Source organism: Adiantum capillus-veneris, chromosome 4 (genome assembly GCF_014529385.1).
Source record: "Adiantum capillus-veneris isolate H3 chromosome 4, ASM1452938v2, whole genome shotgun sequence".
NCBI lineage: Eukaryota > Viridiplantae > Streptophyta > Polypodiopsida > Polypodiales > Pteridaceae > Adiantum > Adiantum capillus-veneris.
The window spans coordinates 171,420,572-171,432,879 of record NC_140934.1 but is presented as its reverse complement, the minus strand read 5'-3'; the positions used below and the strand labels follow the sequence as shown (position 1 = coordinate 171,432,879).

General features: G+C 42.9%; 1 protein-coding gene across 5 annotated transcripts in view; it reads right to left on the bottom strand.

Annotated features, from left to right (window-relative positions):
* LOC147460355 (uncharacterized) overlaps positions 1–7,445 on the bottom strand; it is a 57,915-nt gene extending 50,470 nt beyond the window's left edge. Inside the window, exons 1-4 of one of the 5 annotated variants that reach the window (XM_086511442.1) lie at positions 7,265–7,445; positions 6,012–6,089; positions 5,741–5,922; positions 3,829–5,269 (exon numbers count right to left, since the gene is read on the bottom strand). In XM_086511442.1, coding sequence (XP_086367568.1) covers positions 3,829–5,269; positions 5,741–5,922; positions 6,012–6,017 — 1,629 coding nt within the window. In that variant the 5' untranslated portion in view covers positions 6,018–6,089; positions 7,265–7,445. Of the gene's footprint in view, positions 1–3,828; positions 5,270–5,740; positions 6,699–7,264 lie in introns of those variants that run through there. The other 4 variants (XM_086511440.1, XM_086511441.1, XM_086511443.1 and 1 more) reach the window with 4 other exon arrangements.
* Positions 7,446–12,308: the final 4,863 nt, after the last annotated feature.

The window sequence follows — 12,308 nt, the reverse complement described above, 5'->3', positions numbered from 1 at the left end:
AACAAAGCTCTGGCTTTTCGACACTTTGGTCGCTTCAGTTATGCACTACGGGGTTCACGGTTGGGGACCGTCTGTTGATAGTGCTGGATGGAGTAATATGGAGAGACCCTTGATATCTATGATTTCTAGGCTGATTAGAGCCAAGGCCTCAGTCCCACATGACATCATACGAGCGGAGCTGGTTGCCCCACCTATGGAGGTTGAGGCTGTCACCAGATCAGTATCATTTGTACACAGCTTATGGGACACCACCAGGGACAGGTATGCCAGGCTTGCTCTTGAGTCATCCAGACAGCTGGCATTACAGGGAGATACATCATGTTGGTATGCACAGATGAGCTCATGGTTTCAGAGGCATGGTTTCAGCATGGACAAGCTGCCCCCTTTCCAGTATTCTCTTGATGCACCATCTTTGGCTCTTACACGGATGGAGACTACTAGACTCATTCGGCATGATCTTATCCAGCTTGATAACAGAGGACATGGATAGAGCCATCACGGGAGTTGGGTACGAAGAGGGTTTTCTATAGAGAGCATCTTCTCCAACTCACGACAGACGGATTTGTCACACGGCCCAGTTACATGGACACACATCTATCTCACGGGTTACGATGTGCTATAGGCCAGATTCGCACATCTTCACACCAGTAGACAGTAGGATATGTCAGTTATGCCATGCAGAACCAGAGACAGAGTTTCACTACATATGTCATTGCACAGTCTACTATGAGATACGGGGACGCTTTCATTGTTTATTCAAAGATGGTTTTGACTCGTTAGATAGAGTTGTGAGATATCAGGATCAAAGATGTCTCGGATTATTCCTACTTGAGATACAAAGACATAGAGACGCTCTATTGAGTGGGCAAAGACAGAGACAATCTTAGAGACGCATCTCAGACTTCTTCAACCTGAGTACCACAGAGGCAGAGGAGACACCACCATCACAGAGCTCGGTTCCCACCCATACACACACCAGCGGTACTCTCATTGATCGAGCTATAGAGTTAGGGAGATCGAGACGACCGCGACTGAGGGGAGCCACGCAGCACCGACGGAGATTGCGGTAGAGGATCCACAGGATTCTAGCATGACACCCAGAGTGTCGATCAGGATAGGCTTCATGCTACTGCTATATTGTATCATGGTGACACTTATCCCTACTTTGTACCTTTATGGCATGATACCATTGATCAGACTACCAGCCACCCATAGAAGTCGATAGCACTCCTATCAGTTTCTTTGTTTGTAGTTTTCTTTGTTTGTACCCAGACTTGGTACTAGACTCCTCATTGTAATCAGTTGGTCTCATAGGTCATTTTGGCCTTTTGTAGACGTTAATATATCATTTCATTTCTCTCTCTCTCTCTCTCTCTCTCTCTCTCTCTCTCTCTCTCTCTCTCTCTCTCTCTCTCTCTCTCACAGAGTCTTCTCTAGTGATAATGTGCATTTCGTATTCCACAAGAGCTTGAGGGTATGGCCGACCCCATAATCATTAATGTCAAAACAAGGTGGTTATTCCACATGCACTTCCTACCCTAAGAAAGCAAATTATAACACCTATCTAATAATCAAGCCTTTCATAATGTGCACAAGGGGCAACCATAAGATAGATAGTAGTGAATCATCTAGTGAGAGCAAGAGTCTTATAAAAGTCAATACCTTTCGTTGACCATAACCTTTAGTAAACGATAAGTCGTGTACTTGTCTAGAGAACCATCAGAAAGAAACTTGACTTTAAAACCGACTTCATGCTGATTACCTTCTCTTGGGATCGACAACGAATAGGCTCTCAAATATTGTCATCCTCATTAGAAGGCATCTTAGTTATCATACTCTGATGCCAATGAGTGAGAGTTAGCCTTCCATAGAATCTCAATAATCGACTTATCACATCAAAGCATAATTCACCTATTATGAATTAGTAATGACTTGACAAGTAGAAACCAACTCATCGATAAACCAAAATCTCGAAGTAGAGTGCAAGCATATTACTTTGGAGCAACTTTGGGTTTCACATATGTAGTAGAGAAAAGCATAGAGTAGAACTATTACAACCCCTCACAAGCCAACGTAGAGAAAGAGTGGAGAGAGTGTTGAGGAACCCATAAGAATGTTAAGTTATGGCATCTCAAGTGAGTTGCCCAATGTGATCCCAATATCTATTTTGGCCTAAGTATTTATTTTACATATTTGTCTATATCTAGGTTGGGCAATTTATTGAGATGGGTACATATACAACCCATTGCTCCCATTGTATTTGTATCAATTCATTTGCCAAAGCTAGTTGGGTCAGTAACCTCTCTCTCTCTCTCTCTCTCTCTCTCTCTCTCTCTCTCTCTCTCTCTCTCGTATTCTATCTTGCGTTTCCATGTTGCGGCCAACAGTCCTTGACGGCGACAACTCTCCCCTCTTTTGGTAGCAATGAAGACGTCCTCTCCAATGTTTTTGTGAGGGGTAGCAATGTAAGGAGAGTAGCCTTTGCCCATGTGTTTTTGTCGTTCTTCTCTCCTCATTCTCTATCATGTGCACGTGCATACGTAGCACTCGCTAAAGGAGATGCACACACATACGCTCCAGTGCACTCTTGCGCTCTTATCTCCAATTGTGTATCGTGTCTGATGTTGTACATATGCACAATTCGTCAGGTAGGCATGATCATCAATTATGTTGCTCATATACATGCTATGCTATTTCTTATATTTGCAAGGACTTTGTGTATCCATTTGTAACAATAACAAGGCACAAGGTAAAAGGAGAGAAGATTAAGGGATATTGAGATTATGCACTTGACAAAGAATATGATAAAAAACCTCATCCATTATGGTTTTCAAACCCTAACGTGATACAAACCATTGCAAGGGCTCACTCACATGGGCGATGATAGATTTCGAGCACTAGTGCCTAGATGGCACTAGCGAGCACCCTTCAAAAACTTTGATCGAAGTAATAAAGGGCATTTCACTACACTATGATTTAAAAGACCCCTTTTCTTTCAAAAACCTAACTTTTAAAAAACTCACTTTTAACCCCACTTACTCATGTTATTTCATAACTCTTCGAAATATTAAAAATCCCTCTCGGTGGACAGGGGACTGACTCTGTCAACGAATGCTTAGTTGTATTGTTGACATCATATAAAACCAATGAACCATAATGATAGCAGTACTCATGTGATTACATATTTTGAGGTCTCTAGATCTTGGGATGTTCTTACGATGTAAAAAACACTTTTATGTATGTAAAGAGAGAATAAATAGGAAAAAAAGTCAATAAGATACAACCTATGCAGTATGCTAAAATTGACGGACTTGAATAATTATATATCACAAATAACTGGTGCACATATGACCGTGCAAGATGTATGGCTATCAAGTATAGTAGTTGATAAACTATTTCAAATGCCTATACTTTTATCATCCATGTGGTAGATTACTTATTTCATTACTCTCTATAATACAAGTATAGAACAAAGAGTCGAGTCCCATAGAGCATTAGTGAGTATAGTGATATTAACATTACAAATTCATGGTCACACTATGCCAAAATGAATTTAAGGGTACTGCGATGACAAGACTCTACTAAAAGTCGTAGTACCATTACTATTGAGTTTTGTCCATACCCTTTCTTAAGTTAGTATATCATCAGAAACATTCTTCTCTCCCTCTGTTTTGTATGTGACATCTTGATATAACATTTTAGGTGCTTATAGAACCCCACTAACTATGACAGTGTCAAGACTAGGTCTCTTGGAATTGTTCCTACAACGTTAAAACTTCTCTTCGTCTACTCTCTCTCTCTCTCACACACACAACAAAGAGAACTTACATGTAGAGCGCTTCTCCGGGTTGTTCCGTGCATTTGCAGGTCACGACGTGATGAAGCTGACCTTATCGACCTCCAGTGAAGGAACTGCAAAGCTTGAGCCTGTGATTTGATTAGATCTGTAGAGGCGTTCTCTAATCTAGTGTGTGGGTGTAGCTTGGTCCTTTTCCTTTTGTGATACTCTGTAGGGGTGCATGAGGTCTCCTTTAAGTTCTGGGACGCGGCCACACTCGATGCACCGGGAAAGGGATGCTTGCCACCACTCGCACAAGGGGGAGCAACCTGGCATAACTCTGCCATAGACCTCTTCTTTCTTACTTTCCCCCTATGCAACTTCACATTACATTTGTCCATGACATCAGCAGAGGACGCGACCAGACACCTGTCGATATGGGCATTTAATGCTGTGTTTGAGGAGCATTGAAAGAGCAAACATACAGGGCACCTCTGCTGGGGGATGTTATCCACGCCTGGAATCGATTCGGAAGTGTCTTCTTGCATCGGCAAAGATTGATCACATCGCGGTCTAGAACTCAAGGACTTCGAATTCTGGCTCTCGATGGACTTGCCAGAGCTTTGAGAATCGAGACTGCAATCCGTGCGGACCTTGGACTGCAGGATTGCATGCGAGGGAAGATCCTTGCTTGCTTCTGAGGTGAGAAGAATTTTCTCTGCAGCAGTTGTAAATTCGGCCATGTCACATGGGGAATTGAGTTGGGCAGCTGCCCCTACAGCACCTGCATGTAAGTTATCAACAGTACTGGCTATCCCATCCATATGAGGACCCTGAACTCCTATGTAATCTTGCCCTCTATCTGCATCCTTTCTGTGACACTCGAGCTCGGTGATGATCGAGATATTTTCATGTGTAGGCAAATGGTTTGTCAAGTTTGTGCAGGGGTTGGCCACCGTAGCAGCATCTCCTTCACTGTCCATACAAGCGAAGTTATGAGAGTTTTTGCAACTGTCTTTTGTGCAATCTGTTCTCTTAAAACAGTCACAACCTTGCATTATACTCTTCCTTATTTCCCGAATAGAGCGTGGCGCCTGTCTTTTGAAGGCAAGGATGCTGTCTGGGAAGGGGCTATCCTGCTTGTGAGCTGGCTCTTTGTGTGGGCTGCAAGGCCCCTGAGATGCCTGGGATGCAAAATCACCTTCACTGGGTCGCTCTTCTTGCTTTAAGGTAGCTACACCTCCTGGTTCACATTTGCTTACATCTATTTGAACCTGTAACTGTGGTCCACTGGTTACATCCCACGACGTATCCATGTCAGCATGTGATCTGGCCTGATAATACTCTCTCTGTATTCTTACATGACATGTCAAAGGAGTTAATGGCGGTAGCAACGGATCTTTGTGTGCTTGGATCGACTCCTCTAAAAGCTTCTGAGAAAACGGCCAGCATCTTGTGATATCAACTTCCCGTACTGCTGCAACATAGCCCCTAAGTTCACATGTACAGAGAGAAAATCAGTTAGAATATAGCTAGCGTGCCGAAGCATTTGGTTTGGCACTCTTCCATCCAAGCATTTACAGTGTGTTGAGGGGGTGGTCTAAAGCAGTGCAAAATATCATATCATGCTCACTGTGGCTAGCATTACAGAATCAAAAACTTCACAGTGAAGCTTTACTGGTACTTGGAAAATATCATATGGCCCATCATCAGACTCTAGATTGTCATCACAAGCCATCATGCGCGCACATTCGCAACATCTCCTTACGCGATTTTCCATCAACAGTCCATGTATGATGTCATGTGCTACATATAAGCGAGGGCAGGATACATGCTCTTTCATCCCATGCCGAACACACTCGTATTGTCGAAGATCCACAATATTCCATATGGTATAATTAACATATTTTACAGGGTATGGACAATAGAAAAAGAAACAGATATCATGCTGTGTAGACTGACCTGATGCTGAAAGGGGAAGAGTCCTCTGGATCTGAAGATGCAGTCAAGGCAGCATCATAAGTACAAGCAGCAGTAGCATGAGCATCGCAGGAGGTTGAGGAGTTGGGACGGTGTTGCGGTGGCGCTGGCGCCGTTACCTCCATAGTCGACACATGAGCATCGTGGACGTGTTGGGACTGAGCCTGCAATGGTGAAGTGTTTTTCTCCATCAGAAATGAGGGTTTCAAGCAGAAGTGAGACAGAAGCCACCTGCAGGGACTGGACCCGCTACCATCATGAGGGAGCTCTCTCAGGCACACACATCATCATCTTCTAAGCGTCCGAGGCCGACGAGGAGCACAAGCTGCAGCTGTAGCAAACGCAGAAACAGCGAGATTGTGTGACAATGGTGACTAGTGAAAGGGGGAGATTTAGAGAGAGAGAGTCTAGAGAGCTGTAATGGAGCAGTTTATGCATCGGATGCAGAGCTCAATTGAATGAAATTCAGTGAAACGGTGTTGTCAAGCAGTGAGATTTGCTCTGAAGGCGATATACTCTCTCATATTATCATACTTTTCCTCTCTCTATCCTCTACAGCCCGGCCGCCCCGCAGTCGCTCTCTCTCTCTCTCTCTCATGTGTGTCAGTTGTCGCTCGGCCTTATAGGGTTCCTTTCTCTCTCTTTTTCGCCATTATCACATGCGCGCGCGTACACTCTCTCTTTTTCCTCTCTCTCTCTCTCCTAGTGCGCAGTGCGCACACTCTCTCTCTTCGTTACTGTAGGTGAAGACAGTGAACGGCAATGCGCCACGTGGGTCCACTTGTGATGTCTGCCCTAAACCTGGCTGGCTGTCCGTACGCGCTCATTGGCCAGGGGTTTGCAAAAATCAAAGAGGGAGAACAATGCGCGAATATTAATTGTCACCAGGCCCCGCTCTCCCGCCTTCCCCTTCGTAAAAAAGGCCCAGGCCACTGTTCTCAATAATTTTGCGAGTGCGCGACAGAGACAAGCGACCATTGGAGGCCGTGTGTACCAGCTGCTGGTCCCTACTCCAATTCTCTCTCCTCTTTCCTTTCCTTTCCTGTGCGCATTGCCCGTGCCGCTCCCCGAGTCCCCCCCCTCTCTCTCTCTCTCCCTCTCCCTCTCCCTCTCCCTCCGGCTTCAGCTGAGGCTTGGTTTACTGTAAAATTCCACTGTTGCCACCTGACCTTCTGTCAATGTTAGTATTGACGTATCAGAGGAGAAGCCATAATCCATGCTTTTTTGAGCGTGGCCGCCGCACCTATCATTACGCAGTCTCCATTTACATGCGACCATGACTCCAGAAGCGAAAAATATCCCGGCTTCTTCCCATATAGCAAACAGATGCAGATATTTGCCTTCTAGAATGCTACCTTTAAAGAGCAACTCTCTCTCTCTCTCCCCCCCCTCTGGGTGTTTGAAGATTTCACGAGTCTAGAAAGTGGAAGCAAGCCGATTCTCTCTCTAATATCCCTCCTCTCTCTCTCTCTCTCTCTCTCTCTCTCTCTCTCAGGTATCGTCTACCTGCTTCGTTTCTCAGGTCACGACTACTAGTATCAGCCTACTGTACAGCTTGCGCGCCTTGCTCCTACCATCTGCTGTAGGGTTGGTACCCCCCTTGCCATTTCGAAGATGGCGCTGAGCATGCCAGCTGTCCTCTGTAATCAGCCTTCCCTGTATTTGGTTACCCCAGGCTACATGAATCGATCGTCCTTTGCCCTTTGTCCTCCCAAGTTTTAGCACTAAAAAATTGCGAGACTTTGCAGCCTTTTCCCCTTCAACGTCCCTGTCATGATGTGTATGTACACCGGTGTGGGAGTTTGTGTGTGCGCTGCTTTTAGGCATTATAGGGATAGGGTTGGTTGTCCCAGCGAATCACGATCCCCTTGAAAATTGCAATCATCAAACCAGCAGCCCCCCCGAAACATGAACTACAATCACCTCATGACACCTCCCATTATGTCATGTGTGTCGTCTCCCCACTCTACGAACCACACTCGTTCTATGTCCTTGGATCTTAAGCCTTCACCATGGACATGAACAATATGTGGTATAACAGCATTGCCTAAGAAGGATAATGAAACTTCACCGTGTACATGAACACTATGTAGTATATAGCATTGCTTGACGGGTCTTGTGAGCTTCCTCCCCTAGAAGCAAGGTCAAAGATTGTAATCCTATGTAGGTGGTTGAAACTTCAACCTCCAACATAAGGAGATGCTTGCTTTAACCAAGACGCAATCCATTCCATCCTAGATCACTCTCCAATGCACATGATCAAATTCGTGGAGTAGTCCATCTTCTTATGTCACAAACTATGGCAATTGTCTTAGACCCGGATTATGAAGATTTTAAACATATTAATTTCATAGCAACACAATGCAATAGCTCTCACTACAAGGTGTCACATGATCATGAACACTTGCACCAACTGTGTAAACTACAATTTCAAAGTGCATTTTGATCAATGTATACGTCAATATAGACCATCGATGTGAACAATGATAAACTTTAAATATTATATAAATGGGCATATTAGTACTTATATCGGTCCATAGTTTATTGATGGTTATATTAATGACCATGTGGATAGTAGTACCAATGAATAGACCAATGACTTATCTTTCAAATTTTTTTTAACAAAATGGGTTTATAGCTACTATAGCTAGAAAGCAAGTACAATGTAGCAGATGTCAAGCCATTCTACCCTAAGGAGAGTACAAAAGTAGATTAAATCCACCTACTTTGATATGAAACTATGTACATCATTGAAGCAAACCAACATATAAAAGCATGTCAAGATTCCTCGATACATAACTATCCTTCTTATGTAACCATAAAAAGTGAACCATAACAACAACGTGAATTATAACCATAATCATAATGAATGAACCATACCTATAACCATGAGCCATAGAGACAACCTTAACTAGAGAGCCATAACCATAAAACATAAAACATGAGCATTGTAACCAAGCCAATGCCATACCCATGATCCATAATACAATCGTGAGGTTAATTCAATGCTATGAGCATCCATAAGTCAGTAAAACATTAACAACTATGTCAATGCCTATTGACGATTATTTAGATATCAATACTAAGACTTATATTGATGACCAAACTTGCAAAACAAAATTATGTATTGACATTTGTTGTTGCATCAATAATTAGTATATTAAATTTTATATAAACCAATCTTAGACATTTTGCCTAATGAAGAATACAAAAAGCAACGACAATCGACACTCCACCATTTATAGTTCAATCGCTCTGAAATGCGTTGGATCCATTGAAAATTCTAAAAAAAATAATAGAAAAGAACAATAACCATAACTTGATCGATAACCATCGTGATAACGTCCTAGTGGATAATCAAATGATACTTCTAACCATAACTAACAAGACTAACAACAATCAATCTTATCATACTGATAGCATAGCCAAAATGCAACTCACATATCTTGTTAGTATTCAAAAATCATAACCATAGCATAAATGATACCCATAAACCAACTACCATAAATAGAGTCACAATGATAACCATAAGGCAAATTTAACCTTAAACATGAAAGAACTACAATCAAACAACAAAAGATATAATCTTTATGTGAAAATTGTACACCAAGAATATGCATAATCAAAAAGTATATTTATAGCCATGAGCTTTAGTATGAAGCATCAATAGCTAAATAAAAAACACTAGAGAGTGATGGTTGAATGCATGTAAGAATTGTCGAGACTCACATGCATGGTGTAAAGCATGAGTACAAATAGTTTGAAAAGCACCACGTGCTAGGTAGTGCTTTGACATGTACATGTTTCTTTAACAAATTATTAAAAATAGCCACTTAAGTGACTCCCAAAATCTGCATCATGGAATATAAGCCTTATAGCCCTACAAAACTCTCTTAAAGTTTTTTGTGGTCATTTATCGCGTATTTTATTGAGAGACTCCAGAATGGGGTGGCCAAAGAAGAGAGAGGGATAAACATTATGACATCTATTTTATTATCACTATTAAACTCTCTCAAAGTTTGCACTCGCATCCATTTACCACGTATTAAGTGAGAGAGTCCAAAATGGGGTGGCCAAAGAGGAGAGGCCGGCGGGAAGGAGGTTTTTGGTAAATCAACACTACAAGGGGCCTTCGTTAGTATTGATGCTTGTAAAAATTAGTGGACATCGCACAAGGGACATATAGGCGTGACATAATTATTCCCCTTAAAAAACTTGAAAGCGTCGATACAAGCTTGATAATTGCATCGCTTGAACGATGCAAATTTTACGATTGTCACGATGCTCATAGTGACACTTGCAAACTATCTTTCGTCACTTCAGCAATGATGCTGCTTAAATAACACCCGTAAGTTCAAAAAGAGCTTGGAAGAATCCATAGGGAGCCATTTGCTGCTCTCACGACTTATCTACACGAGAGAGAGAGAGAGAGAGAGAGAGAGAGAGAGAGAGAGAGTTCTATTATCGTCCTCGGAGGTCAAATATGACCTATGGGACCAAATGAACATGTCACGTGGTGTGAAGGGAGGTCATAAGTGACTCTCGATGCTAAAAAATGGCTGAAATGAGCGTCGCAATAGAGAGTCCACATCGTGGTGGGGAGAGGAAGGTATGTAGGGAGAGCTCATGGGTGAATATATATATGGGGAAAAGAGGACCTAATGTGGTCAAAAGCTGAGCACTCAAGTAGTGTGTGGTACTCACTCTCTCGCACTTGACGAGGGCATAAGATGTAAAGTCGATGATCGAGACTCCTCGCCACTACCAACGTCCTGTCTCGCAGCGTAGAGAATGGGAGCTAAGACGAATGGAGGCAATCGTGTGGATTGCACTCAATGGGATGGGCTTAAGGATGTAGGGATGGGTTCAGTTATCGCGTTCGGAGAAGAAGAGAGATTTGTAGTTTGGGGCAATGTGTGGTGTAATGGTTGAAGCGAGAACCTCCGAATTTCTCCCAAGCCGTGATACATTGGTGTTGTAAGAAGGCCTCATTAACTTGGGATTCGATCGACGCATCCTTGACCAAGTGACATGCATCCCATCTTCCAAACCATTTCTTGATGTCAAGCATCCACCCGAACTTAGTATTTTGCTCTTGCATGTCTTTTGGACCTTTTGACTTGCTTCATATGCGATTCTTAGGAAGTCGATACAAAGGGCTACGTTGTGTCTTAAGCATACACTCCACAACCCTTTGCATGCCCAAGACCTCAATGGGAAGCGATCCAGACTCAAGAAGTAAGAGCATGTAGGGTGTTTGTGTCTTGACTTGGAGAAAGTTGGTGAGAAAACGCTTTTGGACATTCTCAAACTCTTTCCAAGTAGACTTCCCAATGCTACCATCCCACAACTCCATTCCATAAAGAAGCAGCGGTGTCACCAATGTGTCAAAGAGGTACTTTTTGAGAGCCCAACACTTGATATCTTCAGCATTGCACATATTCTCAAATGCATAATAAATCCTCTTTTCGGCCTCCAAGCGACGCATTGCGCAATCCTTCCATTTATGATTGGATGGAACCTCAAGGCCAAGGTACTTGAAGCTATCTACCACTTCAAGTTGCTCATTGTTGTATACAATGCATGGATTTTCGTCATTGAGGGTCTTTACAAGCATAACCTTGGTTTTGGATCCATTCACGATAGCCCGCTATGTAGGCAAAAGCATTCCAAGACACTAATAAGCTTTTGTGCATCTTCTAAGGTATGTGCCAAGAGAGAGAGAGAGAGAGAGAGAGAGAGAGAGAGATGAAATGAGATATTAACGTCTTCAAAAAGGCCCAAATCAACTATGAGATCAATTCGCTAGAAACTGATGAATTGAATATCATATTTGAGTACAAAAAAAAGAGTTAACAAAATGAGTCTAGAAGTGCTACTAATAGGAACTCTGTGGGGTATGTGTGACCACTGATATAGTGGGTGACAATACAAGAGGGTAATACAATGGGTGATGAATCCATCTTCATTTGTACTCTCACTACAAGAGGCTATTCATATTAGCGACGCTAACACAGCGACGCTAAAAAAAAAACAATTCCTGACGTCGCTATGAGCGTCGCAAATTTACAAGTAAATTTGCGACGCTCATAGCGACGCCGGCTGGGCTAAAAAAATTAACAGAGAGCGCCCAAAAACTCAGATCTCAAATCTGAGTTTTTCGGCGCCCTCAAGCAAGGAGCAGGTAACGCTCTTTCTCTCTCTCTCTCTCTCTCTCTCTCTCTCTCTCTCTCTTTCTTCTCCACACACACACACACACACGCACACACACACGAGGAGAGGAAGGAGAGCCAGGTATGCTCCTTCCCTCTCCTCACTCTCATGTTCCCTTCCCCTCTTTCTCTCTCCCTCTCTCTCTCTCTCTCACACACACACACACACCCATAGTGTTTTTGAGAGAGAGAGAGAGAGAGAGAGAGAGAGAGAGAGAGAGAGTACAAACATAAACAAAAACGCACACACACATACATAAACAAAGAATGCACACACACATTGAGAGAGAAAAAGAGAGAGAGAGCATGCATAAACAAAAAACGCACACATTGAGAGA